At 42.3% G+C, this 25,666-nt stretch overlaps 2 protein-coding genes across 4 annotated transcripts; both read left to right on the top strand.

Moving 5' to 3' along the window:
• The first annotated feature begins 4 nt into the window (after window positions 1-4).
• On the top strand, window positions 5-16,566 carry LOC125978667 (cohesin subunit SA-1). The gene is made up of 31 exons (XM_049736226.1): window positions 5-384; window positions 1,340-1,407; window positions 1,520-1,607; window positions 1,769-1,978; window positions 2,535-2,631; window positions 2,872-2,948; window positions 3,025-3,229; window positions 3,446-3,597; window positions 4,176-4,373; window positions 5,627-5,725; window positions 6,499-6,578; window positions 6,727-6,834; window positions 7,103-7,190; window positions 7,309-7,411; window positions 7,506-7,609; window positions 8,835-8,927; window positions 9,047-9,139; window positions 9,322-9,522; window positions 9,752-9,813; window positions 9,909-9,996; window positions 10,078-10,155; window positions 10,245-10,337; window positions 10,428-10,590; window positions 11,132-11,256; window positions 11,797-11,898; window positions 14,139-14,272; window positions 14,390-14,512; window positions 14,868-15,073; window positions 15,273-15,462; window positions 15,831-15,911; window positions 15,988-16,566. Exons 2-31 carry the CDS (start codon window positions 1,364-1,366, stop codon window positions 16,043-16,045), a joined length of 3,543 nt encoding a protein of 1,180 aa, XP_049592183.1. The 5' UTR covers window positions 5-384; window positions 1,340-1,363; the 3' UTR covers window positions 16,046-16,566.
• Window positions 16,567-16,834: 268 nt separating this feature from the next.
• Window positions 16,835-25,487, top strand: mcm7 (minichromosome maintenance complex component 7). 3 transcript variants are annotated; one of them, XM_049736278.1, is made up of 15 exons: window positions 16,835-17,040; window positions 18,678-18,757; window positions 19,339-19,503; window positions 19,566-19,690; window positions 20,002-20,182; window positions 20,248-20,385; window positions 20,794-20,943; window positions 21,045-21,159; window positions 21,245-21,376; window positions 21,509-21,592; window positions 21,686-21,897; window positions 21,969-22,234; window positions 22,607-22,775; window positions 24,647-24,756; window positions 25,065-25,487. In XM_049736278.1, the coding sequence occupies exons 1-15, from the start codon at window positions 17,010-17,012 to the stop codon at window positions 25,279-25,281; spliced, it is 2,175 nt and encodes a 724-aa protein (XP_049592235.1). In that variant the 5' UTR covers window positions 16,835-17,009; the 3' UTR covers window positions 25,282-25,487. The 3 variants fall into 3 exon arrangements, with proteins under 3 accessions (XP_049592235.1, XP_049592244.1, XP_049592228.1); XM_049736287.2 differs by lacking the exon at window positions 16,835-17,040 and adding an exon at window positions 17,213-18,148; XM_049736271.2 differs by lacking the exon at window positions 16,835-17,040 and adding an exon at window positions 18,202-18,589.
• Window positions 25,488-25,666: the final 179 nt, after the last annotated feature.

Consider the following 25,666-nt stretch of genomic DNA (forward strand, 5'->3'; position numbering starts at 1 on the left):
AATCAAGTTACTGTATCTCACGGTAGATATTTTTGCGTCTGTTTTACGAGATCTAATTTCATGAGCATTTATTTGTAAATCTGGTAGGAAACAAAATATTTTTTTGTAAAATGTAAAGGCAAAATTTTATATGCAGACCAGTTTAAAAGAAGGAGTAAATAGGTTTCGTAATAATTATTCATGAGTGTGTTGATCGTGTTTGCCTAATTAGCTAGCGATGGAAAGCGACCGGAAAACTACCTGGTAACACGATTTACCAATTGGAATCAAGGCAGAATCACAAAGGACCAATCACATACTCTGTCGATGAGGCTCGGGTCAATCCTGGTTCTAGGAGTTTAATCGCGCATCTGTTGTCGCTAACTAAAGGCGGACGTAATCTCTGTAAGTATACATTTCAAGTACGTATTAAGTACTGATATAATATATCTGATTCTTATTAATTGGTTAGAAATTGGTTAATTAATACTCATGAGTAGTGCTGGCGTCATGGCTACTGGCTAGTGAGCTAATGGGGCTATAGTGCCCAAAGTATGTTTGGACAATTTGCCCGACATTTTCTGTTTTCGATTCACATTTTGATCATGCTTTGCTTTTTTTACTGAACGTCCTTTTTACTGGATCTGAATTCTAACGTATTTGTTTGTAAATTGGGCACTTGTGCTGTAAAAAAAAAAAAAAGTCAACAACATCAACATCTGTTTCAAGAGAATTATATCAACTACTGTAAAGTCATATAAAGAGTTTTGTGATAACTTTTCATAAGTAAATTGGCTGCAATTGTCTAATTTGCGGTGGATGACTGAGATGAAAACTTCCAGGTAACAGGATTTAATCAAGGCAAATTCACCAAAGACCAATCACAGCCTCTGCCAATTGGTCTGGCCAATCCGGGTGCTCGTGGTTTAAAGTAGTTTGCACTCTCGCTCTTGATGTTGCTAGGCAAAGGTAAATGTAAACGCTTCCATTTTAGATTCAAGTACTTGTATGAATAATTCCCATGCTTTTCACTGGTTAGTAACTTGGTTAGGTAATAGTTAAGTGCAGTGTTGTGGCTCGTGAGCTAATATCCCCTTGCAGCTGAAGCACCCAAAGAATGTTTCCCTAATAAGCTGTCTTCTAGTAAAAACAATTTCTGGTCATTCATTTAAAATGTCTCCAGTTTTAGTGAAATGCTTAGCTGCACTGCTGCTTGCAATTTATAAACAGTAATAAATGAAGTAGCATAAATCAGTAGCATAAAGTGAATTTATTTTACAAAATGAATAACGTGCATCCCGTTACCATAGTCAAGCTCATTTTTGTTTTTCTCTTTGTGCTTTGTGTTTGTATTGATCAGCAAAACTGTCCAAAATTATAACAAATGGAAACTTCTGATTTTTTGTCGAGCACGTCAAGTACCAGTAGGTAAGAGTGACAATTGGAGGTATAAGCCCAAAAATATTATCTCACTTGTAACTGTAGACTTAAACTATTTGCTTGCATTTTGATAGATTTTGGTTTTTTTTCATCATTTTAGCTTAGATGATTTGTCTGATTCAGATGATGACTTTGAGCTCCCAGTGAAAATCACCAAGCGCAAAATACAGGCAGAGGCAAGCTCACTGGTAAGTGAATGAATTCAAAACCTTGGTTCTCAACAATTAGCAAGACTAGAATGAAAATCATGACGTTAAATATATGTGTCAGGTGTCATCATGCCGTAGGTAATACTCATTCAACCGTCATCTTCGCATCACTTAATTTTCTCTCTCTCTTTCATCCCAAGCCACCCAAGAAGCCAAGGCACAATGATGCTTTGAGAAAATTATCCAGACTGAGTTGTAGCCCAAACGTCTCTTCAGCAGAAACGTCTCAGGGGCATCAGTCTTTCCAAGACACACCCAGGCCTGACAAAAGAGAACTGGACAGCGATGACCCAACTATCAATGCAAAAAATATCTACGATGCTGTCAGCAGTGGAAAGAGTGACCTAATGGTGAGCAAATCCTCCATTTAACCGTTGTTGTCATCTGCTAAGGCTCTATGATATGAGAAATGTTTTACTGTAAACCTGGATGAAAATAAGAATTAAAAAAAATATATATTAGTACACTGACTTCTCAAAAACGACACTCAACAATTATCATGCCCACCATCACACACTAAAAAACTGTAACTTAACTTGCGAGTGTGTTTATTTGTTTACCATTTTCGTAACCCATCTCAAATCATCTTCCCCATCGAAATCATGGGAAATGCAATTAATCTAGTTCAGCATCCCAAAAAACACACGTATTTTAATAAGAAAACTAGTACCCTGTAGTCTTGCACTTTATAAAACATATACTACGTAGTAACAACATAATGGAACAGAGTGTATATAAATAAACACTCGTGAGGCATGAGTTCATCATACCTGTGAAGTAAAAATGTCTTGTAAATTTAACACACCTCAAAGAAGACAGTGCCACAGAATGTATTGCTTGAGTACCACTGCATTGTAACCATTATCCAGTATCAAGTTTGGCTGCCACTTTTCTGTCCATCTCTAGACGGTGGTTGACGAGTGGCTGGACTACTACAAGCAGAGGCACAAGCAGGGACTCCTGGTGCTCATCAACTTCATCGTTCAGTGCTGTGGATGCCAAGGTCGGGACCTTGGAAGTGGGGTGCCATCGGTCAACTGATAGCAAAGATAATGTTAACCTTTCATTAGATAGGGGCCTTTTTTTCCAGAGTGGCAAAGAAATCCAGCACTGTACATAATAAATTCAATAAAACTTTAAAACAGTCAAAGGCTATTTTACACAGAGTGCCTTATCAGTATTTAAACAGGTATTTTTACCACCAAGGGCAAGGCTGACTCTGTTTTTTATTCCATCTGCCCAGGAGTGGTTAGCAGAGAGATGCTTGATTCCATGCAAAATGCAGAAATCATCGCCACGCTGACCAGACAGTTTGATAGGGTAAAGGGATCAGAAATATTTTAGGCAAGTTTTTTTGAGTAGGTATTGTATAGATATGTCTTTGCTATTCTTCCAGAGTTTAGCGAGCTACCCTTTGTCTGGAGCGGGTTCCTCGCCGAAGCGATTCCGAGCGGGCCTTTGCAAGTTTGCCAGCGTCCTGGTGCGCTTATGTCAAAACAGTCTCATTTATGATGAATACCTCTTCGCCTCCTTGCTGTCTCTGCTCACCGGGTTGTCTGACTCCCAAGTCAGAGCATTCAGACACACCAGCACCCTAATAGGTGAGCATGTGGCATCAGAGCCTCTGGAACGACTGAAACAAAAGATACAGCATTTATCAACTTGTACCTTTTATGCAATAAGCACAAAATGTTGCTTGGATTTTCCCAATAGACAGTTGTTTCCACTAGTCAATCCATCTTATTATTATGGCCATGTAAGCTCATTGAACTAAACTCACATATGTTAACTAAAGATCTGTCTTTGTTTCTTGTTAGCCATGAAGCTGATGTCTGGAATAGTGGAGGTGGTTGTGGCAGTTTCCTTTCAGATGCAAACCATCCAGCGCTACTACAACTTGGAGATGGGCAAGGACATGGAAGATCAAAGCTCTCAGCGTCTGGAAGAGCTTCAGGCTTCCATTACAGAGGTCACACACTTGCACACACACACACACACACGCACGCACGCGCGCGCACACACACACACAACACACAACACATTGTACCTATAGACTAACGGCCTGATTTACTAAAGGTTTGCTGAGAAAAAGCTTGATCACTGGAAGGTCATCTACTAACCGCCGATTTTGCCAATTTTTCTCTTCGTGATGTTAAGCAAATACAAAGTATTGTAAAACAGTTAAATTATCTGCCCGTAATTCATATCTTAATTTTTGGAGGTGCTAATGGACAAATATCTGTATTTAATTTTGGCAAATATCAGCGGAACTAAAAAAAATAATCCATAATGGTTTAAAACTCTTTAAATATGGCTGTCTCGTCCACTCTCATACCCTTTTCCAACAGCCAGTCAATCCATTATTGTGAGTGAAATCTCAACTTTGCGCCATCTATTTTGGATTTTTGTAAAAGATTGGACATCGCAGTATTCCTGTTATTTGAGCTTTTGGTAAATCAGGCCAATAACAGTGCTTAAAGCAGACTCAGGTTGAGCACATCCTCATGAGTCATGTTTACACTGCTGTGTGATTGCACCATACTGTAGCTGCTGAGAAAGAAGGAGGAGCTCTCATCCTTGTTGAACGCCACCTTCCGGGGCATTTTTGTGCACCGCTACCGTGACCGTGTGGTAAAGATCAGAGCAGCTTGCATGGAGGAGCTGGGCGTGTGGATTAAAAAGAACCCTGACAACTTCCTCAATGATGGATGTCTCAAATACCTGGGCTGGATGCTGAATGACAAGGTGTACCACTAAGCCTTATAGTCACTTTACTTTCTTTTTAGGCAATTAGACAAGGTTTCATCATGGTCATCTGTTTCTTAGGGATAAAGGTTTTACTAATTTTATGTGCCAGAATGAATTTGAAAATGTTTAAATAGATACTCAAGGCAAAATTGCTCGTTGCAATAATATGTTGAACGTGCACCACCTAGTCAAAACACAGGATTCTCTATTCATGTGTTTTTGGTAGAAGAATTAAGCTGATTAATCCATCCGGTTTCATCAATTTGTTTCATCGGTTGAAATTGACGTCCATGTGCCTTTGGCTCGCATTGCGAATGTCACATGACCAAACTCATAAAGCAGGTGAGCCATGAAGTTTCTAATGCGAGTTGACAGTGGAGGACAATACTGGACAAAATGGCTGCTTATGAAAATGGATGGATTAATCTGTTTATTTCTTACTCCACCATTTCAACATTGATCAAAATACCATGGTTAAGTTAATGGGGCAAGTGGACTTCATTATTGCAAAGAAAATGTTTGCTTTGAGATCCTATTTAAGCCTGAATAGAGTGCTCTTGTTTTACAGTTTTTATTGATTGTTTTGATGCAGCCGTGAACTCAAAATCCACATTTTCAAAACAGTTAACGCACAGGCCTAAACAATGCCACAGTGGTCAAAAGGACACCTTTTGTTTGCAAAAGGCAATACCTGTGCCAAAACACGTGGAATAATAGCAAACAACTCAACTTTGACACAAGTGTATGAGCACCTCCCATCAATCATTAAACAATGGGCAACAAAATACAGCACATGTATGAATCGGTGCACCGTTGCTTGTCATTGCAGCCTATGACTGTACATAGCTTACATGCCAGTGCCGTTTGTAGTCAGATTTGCCTTCTTGCAAAAAATGCATCCAGAATCAGATATGCTTTGATTCAAATTTTATTGATAACATTCTTTTTTTCAGACTAGCTGACAAATAAAATATTAACACAGAGAATAGATGTGAAAAAAATAAAACTGTTTTGCAAAAGGCTGGGAAAACAATGTCAATCCACTGAGAATGGGTTAACACATTTGCATGAGGTGTCTTCTGCTCTGCTGAGATGGTGATGATGAAGACGGAGAGGTTCCCAGTTTTTTTAAACGGGTCAGAGCAATCAATAAAAACTGTAACTAGCACCAACCTGGTGATAGGTTTTCAGAGTTTCTTCAAGCAAAGCCTACACTACAATGTTATACTCTCCTTCTTGTTGTCCTGCAGCAAAGCGTGGTGCGTCTGCAGTGTGTGCGAAGCCTGCAGAATCTTTATACGGAGAAGAAGTTTATTGGCCACCTGGAGCTTTTCACCAATAGATTTAAAGTGAGACCTCCCTCTGGACTAGCTGTTTGCTTGGCATATTTTTTTATTTACGCCTTCTTTTATTAATACTGAATGCCTTTTTAAAAAACATATACCGTAATTTCCGGACTATAAGCCGCACCGGACTATAAACCGCACCAGCTAAAATTCGGGGATATTTTAGTTTTTTTTCTTACATAAGCCGCACCGAACTATAAGCCGCACGTGCACACGAGTTTTTTTTTTACAAAGAAAGACAGTACACAGAAAGCCTTTTTAAAGTTTTAATAACATACTTTAACATGTCTTTCTAAACATTGCCTGTGACGCAGCAGTAGTACCGCAGCAACACGGAAGTGTGCACTGCTTTGTGTAATCTCTGAGTCACATGGCAGAGTAAGAGAAAGGGTTTAGAGCCCTTTGACGCTGGTCACCTAGCGTGCATTCCTACTAAAGCTCATGATAGTCACAAGCAACACAGCCAGAATAAGCATCACCCATAGTAATGTTTCAAAATAGTATTTTTGTTGTTGTTTTTTTTCTTCAAGATACCGCACAACAGTGGTCCACAGCGTTTTTACGAGTGTATAAAAGTGATCAAGTCATCACAAAAACCACGAAAAAAATCTTATATAAGCCGCAGGGTTCAAAATTTTGGAAAAAAGTCGCGGCTTATAGTCCGGAAATTACGGTATGTCTTGTAACCTTTCCTCCTGACTGGCTTCAAATCAATTATCTCTTCTAAAAATGTGTTTTGCCAGGTAAATGTAGTGTGTGTTTCTGTCTGTGTTCAGAAGAGGATGCTCAACATGGTGATGGACAAGCAATATGAGATTGCTGTGGAAGTGATCAAGCTGTTACTGCAAATCCAACAGTAAGTGGCTAATATCTGTAATTTGACAAAAGATTGAAATTACGCATTGTGTGTGATCTAAAAACAAAAGTCCAATCTATTGCGAATCTGCTTGTGCGTGGTACGTCTGACAGAACTCTAACTTCAACTGAACTTGATTTGTGTGCAGGAACACGGGTGAAGTCCTGCAGGAGGAGGAGTGCGCTCATATCTATACCCTAGTTTACGCCGCACAACACAGTTTGGCGTCTGCAGCTGGCCTGTTCCTCTATCTGAAGTACTTTCCCCCTCCTCATTTACTCATTTTCTTAGTACAGTGCTAAAGCCACAATAGCATCTGTTTTAGCAATGTTATAACAGCCACTAGAATATCACTAAATAATCACATCTGCATGAACCAAAAGATTTGAGTTGTGTTCCCTTTCCACGTCAAATTCCTGTGAGTGCAGGTGTGCATTATGTGACTCTTGACCTTGAATGGAAAATGTGATTTTGTCCCTAAAAGTGGTTTGTATTGTATTGTGTATTGTGTGTGTTTCTCGTAGACTGAAAAGTGTGATTGACAGTGAGAACGAGCAAGGCATCAATTCTGCCTTCTTCCAAGAACTCATCAACTTCTACGTCCAGTGTAAGGTAGATACTTTTTGTTTCTATCTCTTTTGAGCCACCAGCCTCCTGAAATTTGTCAAGAAAACTGAATGAAAGATCAAACCGTTCCCTTGAGCGACTCCTATTTTCCACATGTGGATAGTTCCACGACCATGGAATTTACCTGGTTGACAGCCTGTGGGATGTTGCTGCTGCGGAATTAAAAGACTGGGAGTGCATGACAACTCTTTTGCTACAGGAAAATGGTGAGGATTCAAAATCACTCACAAACATACCATATGTGTTCTCCAGTATGCTTTTCAGTGTACATTAAGAAAAAAAGTGTTTTTTTTTGGTCAGATTTGACAAACGTGGAGGAGGACACACTCATCGAATTGATGGTATGTGCGATTCGACGGGCAATGGAGGCAACCCCACCGGTTGGGAGAATCTGGGTCAAGAAGGTGGGGACATATACTGTAAACATATATTTGCACTACCATCCCAAAGTTTGGGGTCACTTAGGAATTTGTTTTAAATAAAAAAAAAAAAATTCAATCAGTATAACATTAAACTAATCAGGAATACACTCCATACATTGTTAATGTGGGAAATGACTGTTCTACCTGCAAACGTGTAGTTTTTAATGCAATATCTACATTGGTGTATAAAGGCCCATTTCCAGCAACCAGCCCTCCAGTGTTCTAATGGTCCATTGTGTTTGCTAATTGTGTTAGAAGGTTGATTTGAAAAGCCTTGTGCAATCATGTTAGTTTTCATAGAAACCACTAAATTGTCTGGGTGACCCAAAACCTTTGAACGGTTGTGTAGTTTTATGTACTTTATATATGAGGCTTTCTTTTGGCGGCTACATGTCATGGCACATACAAGACTACACATACGGTACGCTGTAAGGCCAAAAGTATTCAAACTATTACATCCACAAGAAGTGATAGTGGGAGAAAATATGGAGTGTATCCCCCCACTTATCAGTAGAATCATCCCTCTTTTTGGGCAAGCGAGTAGTATTCAAGTTTCTGTTTTAGTAGTTCCTGGGTTCATATCATGGCAACAGAAAATATCCTTTCACATCCTTTGTCTTCAAATTTGGAAGCATACAATTGCCAAAAAAGCGTTTTGCGAATCCCCACTGCGCATCAAGCTATGCGGCCGAACGTGACTGACTTGAACAAAATTGAGCGAAATACATATTTTACATATCATTGTAAAACACTATAATACTGTATCCATTGATGCGGCCATCGGCTGCATCCGGCTTCATAGCTACAAACATATTTTGTTGAGTGAAACCTCATGTAATTTGACACACATCTGCGACGTTGTAAATTTGTTCATCTGCTTTCGAAGGGCAGCGAAATTAGTTGCTAGAGGTGAGCCGCTTATCAAAGCTAATTGCAGAACTACGTACACTGCGCAACAGTTCAGACGTGTGGCCCAGTGAGCCCAAGACAATTTTATATTTGTTCCTCTTTCTCATTCTGCTCAAACCTATGCACGGAGTGCCACTGGAAATCATCCTCTTCCATTTGTTCATGTCCTCTGCATTTTCTGCTCTAACTTTTTAAGTCTTTCCTCTCACCACATTGAATTTTACATCCAACTAATTATGAGGCATATAGTACCAAGACTTTTGTCAAAATTGATCTGTGTTCATGTGTTCCCACAAAGGGCCTCAGTGCAAAGCAAATGAAAACCCGGGAACAGGACAGGCAGCGTATCACGACCCATTTCATCCCTTTACTGTCACAGCTGCTGGCCAAGGTAACCGTTGTGGATTCTTAGTCGAGTCCAGCACAAATGTTGTGGCAATCCAAACTCATTTATTGTAGCGTTCATGGTTGAACCTTTACTGTATATGCATGTTTGCTTCCCCTACGCAGTATTCGGCAGACCCAGGGAAAGTAAAACTCCTCCTGCAAGTGCCGCTCTACTTCAACCTGGATACCTCCAGCAGTGCGCAGTGGATGGAGAAGGTAGGTTCTTCCTAGAAACTAATTTCATTTTAATTTGATTTTAATTTAATTTGGTTTTATGACAGTTTGTCTTGACCTGTTTTGTTATGTCACCTTGAATTGTTGCACCTTGTTTAGGCTACACTTAACTATTTTTCCTCTTTTCTCTGCTTTTCCCATGCTCATCTGTTGATTGTCACCAGCATCTAGACCAGATCCTGACTCAGATATGCCTGATTGTAGAGAAGCACACGGAGAACGCTGTGCTAGAGGCGTGCAGCAAACTGATCGACACGCTCTGCTCCAACAGTCACACCTTCTCCTCCCGTGCACACCTGGCGTTTAGTCAGTTGTTTGACAACCTGACTGAGCACTTCTACACCTATTACAGTGACCTGATGCAGGTTGGGCAGACTAAACATTCATCTGATTTGTGGCATAGAAATGTTCCTCTGAACCACTCCTAAGACTGCGATAAAAAGTTAAATATTGTCTTTATTGAAGGTGCAATGCAACACCACATGCCTGGAGTAAGGTCAACGTAGAGCACTGGAGCATAATTGTCTGATGAAATTTGCAGCACACTTGTCTCTTAACTTCTCTGGGTCTCTCGTGTATATGTTTGTTACCCAGGCCCCAACTGATGATGTTTTCAGTGGAGCAATGGCCTTGAAAAGGATGGCGGCCTTGGTCAGGTGTGTAACACACTACATTATTTGTTTACAATACCTAGCAATTGTCAAACAATGTGGGTGGGTTAAAATATAATCCTGCACAATTCTATTTTTAGTGCCAGAAACTTATCAACTGAAAGACTATTTGATTCCTGCACGGACCTACTTAAAAGTCGGATGGAATCCAGACACTTCGACAAGGAAGTCTGTGACGAGCTCTGCTCCTGTTGTTATTTAATAATGAAAACCAATACATATCAAAAGTGTCAATTTGCTTTCTTTTAGCTCATGGTGGCAGCTTTGAGGTGCTCAGGCTTTCACCTGATGTGGGCCAAAGTAAATCTGCCCTCTCTTCCAACCAAGGTGCTTGAAGGACAAGGAAGCTTTTTTTTTTGTATAAATATTCTTACATATTCTTTGTCTTCGCGGTTACTTCTTGTCATCGGTCCCAGGAGGAAGTGAAACGCCTGAAGGAAGAGGTGGCCTTCTTCTGCCAAATCTGCCAAGAATGCTTGTCTATTGCCCAAACTGAGATTAGGGATCAGGTCTGAGCATCAGTTCAATTAATATTATCACATTGCATCACACTGTGTACAAGATACATTCTTCAAATCATGGATTGTCTCCCGCAACAGGCATTTGAGTTGCTGTGTGACCTCCTGTTGCTTTACCGTGCCAATACTGTCCGCTCTGAACCCGGCCTGCAAAAAGTGTACTACGTGCCCTCTCACTTCTTGACTGCAGAGATGGCAGTTTTCCTTCTGGACTACATCTTCATGGACGAAATGGAGGAGGAAGGTAGTTCAGACTTGTATGATGCCCAAAATCTGTCCAACTCTCAGCAATCGTTGTCTTATTGAGCCAGCCTAACATTTGCTTCAGAAATAAGAACATTTGCTGGATTTTTTTTTTCAATTTATGGAAACTAAGAAGAATTCTTACTTTTTATGATTCGTTGTATGAAGAGGTGCATCATGTAATACCTGTGAGGTATTACTAAATGTCTCCAGGAAATATCCTTGGTCATATGTTGCAGAAACATCTGCGATTACTAAATGTGCAATATAGACAGATCATGCAAAAAAATTACATTTCTGCCTCCAAAGATGTTTTCAACACATTTAAAGGCATTTAAACACACTTTTTAAACAAATTGTGAATGTTACTGAGCACAAAATAATTGCAAGCTGTGGGCCCCTGGTAGCCTGCGGGACGGTTCTAGTGAACACTAGCAGAGATGTATCGTCTTCTATTACGTCATTGATTTAGTGAATTCTTGGACGTGTCTGAACCTCTTTCTTAATTTCACATGTAATCAACTGTGACTTGCCATCTTCAGCTGATGAGGAGGCGATCAAACATCTTCAGAAGAAGCGCAGACTGCTTGCCGGCTACTGTAAATTGGTCATCTTCGGCGTGGTGGACCTCAGTGCTGCCACCAATGTCTACAAGTACTACGACAAGGTAGACCCTAAAAGAACATCCTTCACTGGCTGTGTGTTGAATATACAGAGTTGTTCAAGGCTGATAGAATACGATGTGAATCGGAGGTTCTCCGAAAAGAAGCTACCAAGGATGCTTTGTAGGATTGGGTTTTTGCTTGAGTAAATTTCTGTCTCGATGAATCACCTTGTATAGTTTTTATGATGGCTATGCATTCTTCCAGAACAATATTGGCATTGTTATGAATCTACACTTTAATATTATAAAGCATCAAGCTTTATAAATATTATAAAGCATAAAGCTGTCAATCAATTGACAGCTCACAACTTGACAAAAACCTGATGAAAAAAGTAAGACTGCAGCAGCATTAGCTTTACTAGACCCATTCTTTTTTGATAAGCTTATCCTCATTATCCCAGGCGAGAACGAAAAGACATTTGCTGGTGGCAAATGGTAACACCTTGGAGGAGATCTGCGCTCCACTGACAGCTCTTCTTTTTGTCTCTTAAGTAATTTGTAATGAAATTGTCAAAGCTGACGTGTTTTTGTTTTTTCTCGCAGAACTATAAGGACTTTGGTGACATCATCAAAGATACCATAACAAAAACGAAGCTCATCAATCCTGTACTGAGTGCCAGGAGTCTCTGCCTTACTGTGCAGCAGGTATGCCATGCATGTCTGCTCATACAGCAATTTCTCTTGGGATAGAAATAAAGACACACAGGGTGCACCAATTAAATGATAAAAACAACATTGAATGGTTAAAAGATAGGGCTGGCTGGATAACATTGTCTTCAGATCGACATCGCACTGTTGTCGGTCAGGAGTCTTGTATATAAAACAAGTCACTTGACCACGTCTACAATCTACTCACTTGACCACATTTACCTCCGCAAACATCACGATGTGAATAATGTCTCCTCTGCACATGCGGGCCACTGTGGTTGTATATGTTCACATACCAGATGGACTGGGGTTGCATTTGATATGGAATGTAAACGCGTACACAAAATAATTCCGATTTCACTCAGAAATCCAAATTGAGCATTGTTAACATAGCCAAAGTTGTATTCTGACTTGTGATTGATATGTGATTATGTCACACTTGTTAGGAGGATTTATGTGAAGATGTCGTGGTGATAAGAGTTAATGTGGTTAGTAAATTATTAACAATTTAATGTTGATAAACTGTATTTCAATTCATTATTCTTTTAATCCCAGCATAAGACTACCCTATGAGACCAAAAATGTATGTATAATAATTCTGATATTGTAATACAGATTAATTTGGTGCTTGTTTGTTTAAAAAAAAAATATGCAGGATAAGGACCTTGAAAAAATATTTACAATATTGAGGGAGGGGAGAACAAAATTGCAATTACCGTATTTGCCGGTGTATAAGTCGACTCGGTGTATAAGTCGACCCCCTAAAATTCGACGGAAATTTACGATTTTATGATATATCCTTTGTATAAGTTGAGCTCAATTGTTGCATTATATTAAACTTCAAAATTCAATCAGAAATATGCGAAATTTATTGACGAAATGTGTTCAAATTCCGGGAGGCCGGGCGCATGCGCAGTGGCCGGAAATAGCTCCAGCCGAGCGGATCGGCTGTTTATAAGCACCGCAGAGGAGATCGCGGAGCCTCATTCGACTTCCAGCGGCCAGCGCACTCGCGCACGCCGCCCGGCACCACCGGGAGGCCGTGCACACGCGCCAAGTGGCCGGAAATAGCTCCCGCCGAGCGGATCGGCTCTTTATAAGCAACGCGGAGGAGATCGCAGAGCCTCATTCGACTTCCAGCAGCCGGCGAGCTCGCGCACGCCGCCCGGCACAACCGGGAGGCCGTGCGCACGCGCCAAGTGGCCGGGAATAGCTCCCGCACAGCGGATCGGCTGTTTATAAGCACCGCGGAGGAGATCGCGGAGCCTCATTCGACTTCCAGCAGCCGGCGAGCTCGCGCACGCCGCCCGGCACGGCCGGGAGGCCGTGCGCACGCGCCGGGTGGCTGAAAATAGCTCCGGCCGGCGGATCGGCACTTTATAAGCACCGCGGATGAAATCGCGGAGCCTCATTCGACTTCCAGCGGGCCGCGCACTCGCGCACGCCGCCCGGTTCAAATTTTCTAAGTGCCAACGGCTCTTGCGCTATAAAGAGTCCGCCTCGGCTGGTTCCCCATGTCGGCCAGAACAAGTGAAAATTCGGCCTCTTCCCCTGGAAGTCCGGCCAAGTTTGGCGAATATTTTCTAAGTGCCAACGACATTCATTTAGACATGGCGATTGAATGTTTACGTACCGGTAGTTATTGTCGTTGCTTGACGCGCGATGACTCGCACATTCGCTCAATACCCAGTACTTCCCCCTAGCAGTCATCGTCGCTGCCTGGCTTTCGATGTCCGTTATTGAGGTGAGAATATTTGAAATTGTTGCTGAGGATGCGTGTTAATGCGACAAACGCTTTATAATGATTCAGTTTCTCGCTATTTGATGAGCCTGACGGACGCACACCCACGCACAATGAGATGCATGAGAAACGGCCTTGGTTACCATCACATTTGAAGCGATGAATACGAAGTTAAATTTTATGACTCGGTGTATAAGTCGAGGTCGATTTTTTTCGGTCGATTTTGGATCGAAAAAGGTCGACCAATACACCGGCAAATACGGTACATTGTTTTTAAAAATCATTGTGCCCAGTCAAGAAAAAAAAGCATCAGGAATTCCAGCACGCACAGGCAACATTGCTGTCATACTACCCTCTGAAAAATTGCTGGCCTTTTACCGGCAGTGTGAAAGGAGCCACTGACCATAAAATCAATGCGTCTAAATCCTATACGACAACACTGTAGCGTTAGAGATTTGATCAATCCTTTGATGATTGGGTATAAATGTTGATCCAGGTGTTCACAGAGATGCTGGTAGAGGGGGTCAATAAAAGGAATGTTGATGAGATCAAAGATTTGGCCAAGAAGCTCGCCATGACCTTTGGCAATAATCTTCAACATGTTCGCAAACCGCTGGTAGCGCTGCACATGTGAGTACCAAACACACTCACAAAACAACAAGCAGCACTGTCAGGCATGCACTGTTATCAACCTATAGTTATGGGTTAAATTCATGTGGTTGGTGGTGTTTGTTGTTTCCCCATCAGGGACGGCATACGTTTTGCTTTCCGGGGATGTCAGGAAGAGGAAGAGCAGCACTCTAATGTGGCCTTCTTGGAGCTGCTTAGCGAGTTCAGTTTTAAGCTGCTGCAACAAGACAAGGACCTGCTGTGAGCTCTCATTGTATTTTGATGTTTTAGAAGGGAAAATTATATATGAAGGAATGCTACTGTAAAGTACAAATATTGAATTTAGTTTTTTGATATATTGAAAATTCGAATAATTTGATGACATACTTCGCAATCTGCCACAGCTCACGCCTAGACCGCAGACCGGCAAACCAGAGTTAACAACAGTCATCGCCATTTGTACACACGACATGCACATCACCAGGGCAGGATATATCTATATGTATGAACACTACCAATCAAAAGTGACCCTAAACTAACAGTTGGCATAATCTGCAGACTGCTCGATTGGAAAAATATTTTGTAGCTGCTGACCTTGTTCTGTGTTCTCTTCCAGGATGGATATCCTGAAAAGCCAGTGTCCCACTGCTGCCCTCTCCTGGGACTCAGTCAATGTTTATCAGCGCTCCTTGAAAGGCACCCAAGCCAAGTTGGGGGAGAGAGTTGAAGCCATCACTTCACCAACCATGCCTGTCACCAAACGCCAGAAGATCAATACTGGAGATAAGAAAATAATCAAACGCCAGAAGATCGATACTGGAGGTAAGAAAATAATCAGACTGATACTGGTTATTTGTACGTTTCATTTGAAAACTGCTTTTGGAATTTCCTTGAAAGCTTATACAAAAACAATTTGCAAATATGCAAATTTACAATAAAAGGTTGAAAATGCATCACGGAAAAGGCTTGAAAAGACTATTGATACACTGGTCGATCAAGCTTTGACTTGTGCCTCATTCAGGTTTAATGGCCAACTTCAACTCGACTTTGGATTGCAGCAGTATCCACTCCAGTGAGCTGCCCAGCCCGATTCTCACCTCCACTGCCCTGAAGCAGCCCCCCACTAAATTTGGGTCCAGGGGAGGCGTCTATGAAAGTGATGTTGGCAGCGGTTTAACTGAACCAGAATCTGACGATGAATTCAACTTGGAGTATGTTTTTGTTTTCTCATCTCACAATTGTTTCTGAAGTAACCTCATACTGGAAATTATAAGGCAATGGCACAAAAAAGCACCACTGAGTAGCAGGCAACACTACCAGCTGTTTTTTATAAACTTGAAAAGTAAAATTCCTTTAAAACATGACTAAAGGTCAAACGTACTATGAGCATTAATGGGTTAGTTGTAATTTTTTTAAGCAGTTCTTATGAGATTTTACTTTAGTCTGTCGGGCTGCTTATGGCCCAGTTATGACTCCCCACCTCTAATATTAATAGTGGAATAAAGTTAGTTGACAAAATACTACATAGTGGAAAACAGAAATGCCTCATTTAAACACGCATCTGCATCACATGTTTCAGATCACAGAGGCCAGAAATGCTGTCCACCAAGAGATTGAGATCCACCCCAATTCAGAGAGGACTAAATACCCAGCTCAACTTGTAAGAACATTTTAGAAAACATAAATAGTGTGTCACGCCAGAATTAAGACATTTGTCTGTATTCTTGTGTCCACAGACTTTTGCTGAATGATGACTTCTCAGAGCAAGAGGAAGAAGCTGAGTCTGTCAAATAGGAAAGAGATTCTTCATATACGGCATAGTGGATGAAGAAACGCAGGACTGCTTTGATAACAAATTTTGTACGTAAGTGTTTCTAAATGATTTGCCATGAATTGTCATAGAATTAGAGAGCAGAATGAAATGGATGAGGGGGGAAAGCGCATTATTGTTATGATACTATAGAAATATGAGAAATGTTTGGAAAATATGTTACATTTTTGTCCCTCCTGCTCTCAGTTTCTTTGCTTTATTTAACTTGAATGTTATCTTGATAATTTAGTCATATGAATTTCAAAATGTGTTGAGTTGTTCAAATTAATTTTAAAGTGACCTTAAATGTCAAGATATATTTGTTGCATGTGTATGTTAAACAAATCGCATGTTCAAACTATTAAACAGATGCGATTAACCAGTATTTTTTACCATGTTGATGTATGATGACATGAATTTAGTAGGAAGAAAATGTTTTTTTTTCTGAGGAAATCTACACGATTGTAGCTATTAATAAAGTAAGGGATCATATTTGTCACCTGAATTTTGCCACTTTTTGTTAGAGAAAAGCAAATTTTGCAAAACGTTACACAGAACAATTGGACAAGTGTGTTTTAAATTTAAAATTATTTATTATATTATTTATCTCAAAGGGGTTGACTTACGGGTTCTACCTTTGTATGCAACCCAATCGCCGCGTTTCGCGCCTTTCGCAACTAGCAGGAAGTTGGACGGGTCACGTGACGCTTTGTGACCCTGCAGCTTTCCCGCCACGAAGAAGGGCCGCCTTTTCCGCGCTGAAACTGGCAACGCGATTGGTCGACGACGACGTCAGCCTCGCGCCACTTCTTAGCGGCGAGCGCGAGAGGACGACCAGCGTCTTTCCGCCAGCAACAACACGGTCACTTAGTATACGACTAAATTGGTCGAAAAGTGCGGAACGCTCGACCTCCGGGGTTGTGGAGTAAAGTCCTATCGCCAGTAGATATGGCGCGCAAAGATTACGCGGCGGAGAAAGGTAGGAGTCGCTCAGCAGCAGCAGCGTGGCTTTGGCTGCAACAGGTTGGCCTAAACAAGTCCTGGAAACTCGTTTTTACAATACACTAACACCCGAAAACAAATGGAGTTCCTCAATGATTTCATTGTAAAGATGTTTTGGTTTTTAGTCATCAGATTTGCGTGTTGTAGTCATTGTGGTGCGTCTAATGTGTTTCCAAAAAGTGTATTGGAAAATGGACGTGTGATCAAAAGAGTCCCGAATGCGTCTTGTCAAAGTTGTTCATACTTGGCGACCACCAGCAAGTTTAGTCGTCAGGCTTCGTTGGTGGTGGCTATGACTGTTCCGTGACCCGGATGAGACCTCAGGAACAAAGGGAGTAGGCAAATAAGCGAGCGCATGTCCAACCCAAGTCACTTACCGCTAAATTACTATTTGGCCACTTTGGCTTGTCCTTTCTCCTCCTCACTCTCGTAACAATGCGACATGGCAAAATAGTTTGACAACAAATGTTCACTTGTTTATTCAAAAGAGTAGGTTCCGATTCACAATCGGCACTAATAGAGCTAACTTAGCATGTTAGCCAACTATTTATGTTGAAAACTTAAAACTTTAGTACGATTTTTCTTTGTCAATTGCGTAATTCTACTTCTGAAATGTGTACATTGCAACACCAGACTCGCAGTAGATGCAGTGGGTTTATATTTTAGTCCATGTTTGAAAGCGTAGACTCAAAATGAGTCCGATTTCCCGGTCAGTAGTATTTTCTGAGCATGCTGCACCCCGAATAGCCTGTCAATGAAGTTGAGGTACAATATTATTCAATGCTTTATGTGTAACCCACAAATGTGTTTGACCTTAGCTTTTTACCTCACCGATAAAACACAATAATTTAATCATTCAGGTATTGGTGAGGCCTTTGTAAAATAAATATATAAAAGTTTGCACCGTTTGGAACATTCACTCTTGGATTTGAAACAGCAGTAGCACTATTTCTCAAGGCGGAGTAGCCGCGCAGGGATATTGGTGGTGACGAGCCGCCAAAGCCATGTGCTGCTTTGTTTACAAAAACATCATCCAGCTCAGAAACGCCAATGGTGCGCTGTGAGATCCCAACTACGTCGTCAAAGTGAGTGTGCCGCTTCCATACTCGGCCCTATAGTCGTTGACGCTCTATTGTGACGCGGGACTCAAGGTTTGTTAGTACTTGCAGCGCTTTGAAGAAGTGCGCCTCCCCTCCCCAAAAAAAAAACATGGACCCTGAAGTGAGCGCGTATTGTGATCCTTTTCCGGAAGCAGATTCGCAGCCTTATAACTGTTATTTAACCCGAAACCTGCGAGAGAGAAAAACGAGCATAGTGGCTTTTAATTTTTTTTGTGCCGTCGGTGGTCGCTCTAAGAGGGACTAATGCGATAGTGACTAAGGATGCCATGTTACTCAACAAAAAAGGGAGGGGGGGGGCGTCTTCGTCGCAGAACAACAAATTAGCTCCCAGCATGGAAGCCGACTGCAGCTCCTCAACAATCTTTAAGGGCTCCACTTTCGCTGTAGTATGGCCGTACATGAAGAGTCAGCAATGTTTTTTTTTCATCCGTGTGTGTGCGCGCGTGACTTTAATGTGGCTTGTGTGTAATAAGAACAAAATGTTCCTTTACAGATAAATGCAAGAGATTCTTGCAGGAATTTTACTCTGAGGATGACAATGGGAAGAAGGTGTTCAAATACAGCACACAACTCGTGAGTACATGTTGGATAATATTACAACTTGCATTAATAGTTTATGATATTGCATTGGAGTTTTGATGGAACATTTCCAATAGCTAAAGGTTGTATACATTCAACTATAAAACTGCGGGGTCCGACTGTTGGATGAATTCTTTCACCGGGCTTGAACCCCCCCACCCCAGAATATAATGGTTTCAACGATTTATTCGCTTTTTGGTGGAGAAATAAAATAAAACTTAGGTATTAACTGGTGCACACCAGTATTTTTACTCGGATTCCTTGACTCATTTCACCTCAAATTGGCAGATTAATTGGTTATTTAAAAAATGTTTACAGCCTAATACCATCTTATAATGGCAAAAGGAATCATGTTTGACATAATTGAAAAAAAATGCTGGAGAGGGGTTTAAAGGATCCATCCAGCCATTATTCAAGCTGCTTATCCTCACAAGCGTCGCAGGCGTGCTGGAGCGGAGCCCGGCTGTGTTCAAGCTTTAGGCGGGGGGTACACCCTCAATTGGTTGCCAGCCAATCACAAATGCTTGCAAAAAAATGTATGTGCTCTTGTCGCTAATTTGGTGGGGATCCTCCAGGTGGCGCTGGCCCACAGAGAACAAGTGTCTCTCTTTGTGGACCTGGATGACGTGGCTGAGGAAGACCCTGAGCTGGTGGAGAGTGTCTGTGAAAATGCCAAGCGCTACACGGGCCTCTTTGCAGACGCCGTGCACGAACTCCTGCCTGAATACAAAGAACGAGATGTGAGCATAACTAGCAGCGCCATGGTTCGTGTGTCTCCATACTAATAAATAGTTGTGTACAGGTTGTGGCCAAGGATGCCCTGGATGTGTACATTGAGCACCGACTGATGATGGAACAAAGGTCACGTGACCCTGCTGACACGCGTGATGGTCGAAACCAGTACCCAGCGGAACTCATGAGGAGATTGTACGTTTCAGTTATTACAGTGAACACAACAACCTGAATTTGTTATCCGTGTCTTTCTTTCATGAAGACACCAAGGCAATGCACATTTTTTTATCTCTTTCACGACCATAACTCACACTCACCAAAGTTCCAATTGTTTCCTAAGATTGTTTAGTCAAATCCAAGGCTTTTTTTAATAAAGTCAAGGTGGAATCAAATGAACGGGTTCTCTGAACCATGATTTCAAATCCCAGACTTTTTTTTTTTTTTTTTAAATGAAATCAAGGTGGAATCAAATGAACGGGTTTTCTGAACCATGATTTCCTCCACAGTGAGCTGTACTTCAAGCCTCCTAGCACAGCAAAGCCAAAAGTGGTTCGTGACGTGCGGGCCGACAGCATTGGGCACCTAGTGACGGTCCGAGGCATCGTTACCCGCGCTACTGAGGTCAAGCCCATGATGGTGGTGGCCACGTACACATGTGACCTGTGTGGTGCCGAGACATATCAACCGGTAAGACCCGCTCTTTGAAAATATCAGAGCCGGAACTGAGGCACCATGGTCTTGCTGTCTTTCAGATCCAGTCGTCGTCCTTCATGCCCCTTGTCATGTGTCCCAGCCAAGAGTGCGTCACCAACAAATCTGGAGGTCGCCTCTACCTGCAGACCAGAGGCTCCAAGTTTGTCAAATTCCAGGAGCTTCGCATCCAAGAGCACGTAAGATTAATCTTATGGCTTTTCAGTGCAGGTTTGAAAGGTTTTTTTTTTTTCTTTCTTTAAATTCTTTGTTCAACTTGGTTGTTAGTTTTTGTTTTAGTTTTTATTTATTTTTGGGATACGAAGTGTCAAGTGCAAAAATTACAGTCACAGTATTGTTAGTAAACTAAAATTCCTTGGTCCTTCCTTCTATTCATTCGACATTCTTTACAGCAAAACATTAACACAAAATTAAAAACATGACTTTGACAAAGACGGAAAATAAACGTTTCCTCTGTAATTATAGTCACTTTTAAAAACTAAAATGAAGTTTAAGCTGTCTTTTTTCTTCAGCTCTGATTTTTAGATTATATTTTCCTTCCCCCCAATTTTAATTTTTTTTTTGGGTGACATTAACTATTACTACAGAGTGACCAGGTGCCTGTTGGTAACATCCCAAGAAGTATGTCTGTGTACGCACGAGGTGAAAACACACGAGTTGCCCAACCGGGCGACCACGTGGCCATCACAGGAATATTCCTGCCGCTTCTGCGCACCGGCTTCAGGCAGGCTACACAGGTACTGTGGATGCATCTTTTTATTTCATTCGCCAATGGGGTTCATTTAGATATCTTCTGAGAGGGTTAGGGTTCCCATCTTCAAATATATTTTGTCCTTAGGGTCTTCTGTCTGAGACTTTTATGGAAGCCCACTGCATCACGCTCATGAACAAGACTGAGGACGATGAGCTTGGCAACAAGGAGCTGAGTGAAGAAGAGCTGCGCAGCATCACTGGTGCACTCATTGTGTCCATGCGGTGTGATGCGACGTTACTTGATAAACAACGAAGTGTGACGGGATTTGTTGTTTCTCTTTATAGAGGAAGGGTTTTACGAAAAACTGTCTGGATCAATTGCGCCTGAGATTTACGGCCACGAGGATGTGAAGAAGGCTCTGCTTCTGATGCTCGTCGGAGGTGTTCAACAAGCTCCTAAAGGCATGAAGATCAGAGGTGAGTACTCGCTCCTATTTAGGCCATGTTTACTCTGCTTAAAATGACACTAACACCTCGAACAGCATCTGCCAATGTTTTCCTCTTTGTGTAATGTCGCACCGTGACACTCATCTTGCAATGTCCACCAAGGTAACATCAACATCTGCTTAATGGGAGATCCTGGAGTAGCCAAATCCCAACTCTTGTCCTACATTGATCGCCTGGCTCCCCGCAGTGAGTGCACAGTATCATTTTGAAGTTGTTAATAAGCAGATATTGCCTGCATGTTTAACAATAACCCTCCGCGCCGCTTGTTGTTGGTCTCAGGCCAGTACACGACGGGCAGAGGCTCCTCGGGTGTGGGTTTGACGGCAGCTGTGATGCGTGACCCGTTAACGGGCGAGATGACCCTGGAAGGCGGAGCGCTCGTGCTGGCAGACCTGGGCGTGTGTTGCATCGATGAGTTTGACAAGATGGCCGACGCCGATCGCACAGCCATCCATGAAGTGATGGAGCAACAGACCATTTCCATTGCCAAGGCAAGTTTTTCTTGTTTTACAATTACACTTTATATGTTTGAGAAATCCTAACACCACCCCCCACTAAACAGGCTGGCATTATGACCTCCCTGAACGCTCGCTGCTCCATCCTCGCCGCCGCCAACCCGGCATACGGCCGCTACAATCCCAAGAAGAGCATCGAGCAGAACATTCAGCTGCCGGCCGCGCTGCTCTCGCGTTTCGACTTGCTCTGGCTCATCCAGGACAAGCCCGACGCAGACGCCGACCTGCGTCTAGCCCAGCACATCACCTACGTGCACCAGCACTGCCGTCAGCCCCCCACGCACTTCACTCCCATCGACATGAAGCTCATGAGGTGTGTGTTGGCTGCAACTAACAATTTTAATCATCAATTAATAAATATTTGTAACTGTTAAATTTCCATCCCTACATTAGAAAAGTACATTATTACAAATTGACTGTGCCAATGTGGATTAAAAAAAATGCCCAAAATAAAATGTCCCATTTTTTGTTTCAGGAATTGACTAGTTTTCAGTTGTTTTTTTTTATTCAACATGTAGAAAAATAATTCACATTTTAAGCTTGTTTATATGACTTTATTTGTGAGTAGTACTGTAAGGTGTGTATGCCGGTGGGATAGTTGTGTGGAGTTATGAAGGCGATTGGAGTGAGGCTTGTTTTGGTGCACGTTGTAATGTGTCTTTGTCCAATGTTCATTTCCCCACAGACGTTACATTTACGTGTGTAAGAAGAAGCAGCCAGTGGTGCCTGAGTCGCTGGCAGACTACATCACCGCTGCCTACGTGGAAATGAGGAAGGAGGCACGGGTCAGCAAGGACACCACCTTCACCTCAGCCCGCACCCTCCTCTCCATCCTCCGCCTCTCCACTGCACTGGTGAGAACACTGTTGGCATAATATTAATATTGCTTACAAGAGGTAAATTTTCAATCACCCCAATGTGCCTTGAGGGTTTAGGGTTTACCACCACGAGAGTGGAACTCCCGTAAAGTGAGAATCCCTTGGGTTCGGTTTACACTAAAATAAAGTCAAATAGACCATGAATTATGAAAGAGACTTTTATACTTGAGTTTGTCACAACTTTGGGTTCTACCACATTTTGATGCATGTTTTTATTATATCCCATATTTGTTTGCAATTTTAAGTTTCAATTTGTTTCAAGCATCCCAGGAGTGATACAACAATTTTTTTTTTTCCCCTCGCCTAAAGCATGGATTGTTCCCCTGTGATGAATAGAGAGGTTGGCTTTCTAATTACCGAGCCCGCAAGTAACAATTCTTCAATTGGTTTCATCAGTGGTTCAGTGTGAGCTAAAGTGCTTACAGTGCAGGTAGTGATAAAAAAACAATCTACTGCGCCGTGAGCACTTCTTTCTCACGCTGGACAAAAACAATGATTTGAATCCTAATTTTCCTGAGACCTTTTGACATGTGGTTTGCCTCTGGCTGCAAAAAGTGCTGTTTGTGCAGGTAGTAGCATCATGGACCTACTGCAAAAACAGCACTTGCTGTAGCTGGGTGGCCTTGTGCTGCGCGTTTATGTCCACCAGGTGTCAGACGTCTTCGATTCCTTGAAAGACAAAACTTCAAGAATGGTCTGAGTACAATCAGCTTTGCAGGGTGGGCAGTCAGCCCGTGTGCCAGCTGTGCAAACCCATGCAAAACTGAGTGTGCTCGGAAGAGACACGATGATCCCGTTGGGGCCTGCAAAGAGACTAGCTGGTGTTGAGAGGCGGAGACTTGGGCAATTGCCGGCCATCCCAGAGGGCATTGCACTTGTCTCGGTCTGACAGTGCCGGCACAGCGCAGCCGGCGTCATCAAGAAGCGGCAAAGTCACAAAGCAACCACAACCGATTTTGTTGCAAAGTGTTGAGGAATGATGTCAAGGGTTTTTGCTCCTGACTTAAACTGATGCCATTCTAAATCATTCACTGTACAAGCATTGTTGGAATTAACCCTTTGTCAAATAAGTATAAAAAGAAAGTTGTATTTCTATTTATTCTCATGAATCTCACTTCTAAACATTAACTTAAATAAAACCCACATTACGTACAATATTTTGGCCAGGAGTAAAAAAAGTTAAAAAGTCCCAATGATCATCGTCACACACACATCTGGGTGTGGTGAAATTTGTCCTCTGCATTTAACCCATCCCCATGTGATTTTGATCCATCCCCTGGGGGAGAGGGGAGCAGTGAGCAGCAGCGGTGCCGCGCTCGGGAATCATTTGGTGATCTAACCCCCCAATTCCAACCCTTAATGCTGAGTGCCAAGCAGGGAGGCAATGGGTCCCATTTTTATAGTCTTTGGTATGACCTGGCCGGGGTTTGAACCCACAACCTTCCAGTCTCAGGGCGGACACTCTACTACTAGGCCACTGAGCAATGTTACTACAATGATGTAAGTGGGCTTAAAAAATGTTTTGGTTACACAGGAATCGGCACATTAGGATCTCCAGGCAGAGATTACTAGAAAACCAATTTTCTGAAATGTTTTAGGTCAATGGCAAGCCATTTTTAGGTAAAAACAGATCTAAAGCGAGGCTTTTTTGGGTTGCCACTTTAAAATCAAAAGATTGCATGTGACATCCTGGCTCTGTCAACGTGGATCCGGTGAAAAATCAAACTTCTATTACCCTGGTCCTATCCAACTAAATGGGGAAATAGCAACGTCACATTTTCCTGACTTTGAGAGGATGTTTTGCTAGCTTTAAATTGTTGCTAATCTAATGCCTTCTCCCCGCGCAGGCCCGCCTCCGCTTGATGGACTGCGTGGAGAAGGAGGACATCAACGAGGCCATGAGGCTGATGGAGATGTCCAAGGATTCGCTGCAAACTGACAAGTCAAGCAACACAAGGTTTGACGACAACCTTTTAATGAATGCTCTGGGCTCATAACAAGTGCCCGCAGGTCCCACCGACCTTCCAAAAAAATTTTTACGGGGGTCTCTCGTAGCAGTAAGAGAAACTGCATGTGTGCTGGAGGAAGCTGTAAAGATATTTTATGGATGGAGCAGCAATGAAATGGCTCACCCTCTATTAGGTGCTTTTTTGGGCAAACTAGCTGGCAAAGTTACCTTTTTAGCTCCAGTCTGGCTTGTCCGTAGTGTAGTTGAAGCCACATTGAGACCATATTTTGGTCCTAAGGTCCTCCTGTTGTCCACAGGACTCAGCGTCCGGCCGATGTCATCTTTTCTTTGGTGCGTGAGCTGGCCGCAGAGGGCGTGGCAGGCCGCGGCGGCGTGGTACGCATGTCGGAGGCCGAGCAGCGATGTGTGTCGCGGGGCTTCACCCCCGCCATGTTCCAGGAGGCCCTGGAGGAGTACGAGGAGCTCAACGTGTGGCAGATCAACCAGGCTAGAACCCGCATCACCTTTGTATGAGATGCTCACATAAACGCTTTTGCTGCCGTTCAGAATTCGCCATTAAAAGATGAGCTAGCAGTGTTCCTCTTGAAAGAATTCCACTACAGCAGAACTTTTGAGTCAATGCTTGATTGAGCAAATCTGTATATTTTTACACATTGGGATGCAATGTCAACTTTGATTCTGTTGTGACACAAAGCTATAATAAATTTATCATTCGCTCATTCGTCTGCTTTGTGTGAATGATGGAAACATTGCTCAAATGAACTGGTCGCTTCCAAGAAAATTTGTACCGCGCAAGGTCCAGCTACCAATTACAAGTCAGAGTTTGTTTCTAATACCCTGCAGTACTTTTTGTCCAATCACATGCAAAAGACAAGTATTTTTTTAACTTAAAAGTGAC

Source organism: Syngnathus scovelli, chromosome 1, assembly GCF_024217435.2.
Source record: "Syngnathus scovelli strain Florida chromosome 1, RoL_Ssco_1.2, whole genome shotgun sequence".
NCBI lineage: Eukaryota > Metazoa > Chordata > Actinopteri > Syngnathiformes > Syngnathidae > Syngnathus > Syngnathus scovelli.

Excerpts from the sequence above, each read along its gene's own strand:
- LOC125978667 (XM_049736226.1), top strand. The coding sequence starts at position 1,364 with ATGGAAACTTCTGATTTTTTGTCGAGCACGTCAAGTACCAGTAG. Across the intron at positions 7,191-7,308 it reads ACTTCTACGTCCAGTGTAAG|TTCCACGACCATGGAATTTA; the intron begins GTAGATACTTTT and ends ACATGTGGATAG. Across the intron at positions 9,523-9,751 it reads ATTACAGTGACCTGATGCAG|GCCCCAACTGATGATGTTTT; the intron begins GTTGGGCAGACT and ends TTTGTTACCCAG.
- mcm7 (XM_049736271.2), top strand. The coding sequence starts at position 18,451 with ATGTTACTCAACAAAAAAGGGAGGGGGGGGGCGTCTTCGTCGCAGAAC. Across the intron at positions 19,691-20,001 it reads GCGGAACTCATGAGGAGATT|TGAGCTGTACTTCAAGCCTC; the intron begins GTACGTTTCAGT and ends TTTCCTCCACAG. Across the intron at positions 21,898-21,968 it reads AGACCATTTCCATTGCCAAG|GCTGGCATTATGACCTCCCT; the intron begins GCAAGTTTTTCT and ends CCCACTAAACAG.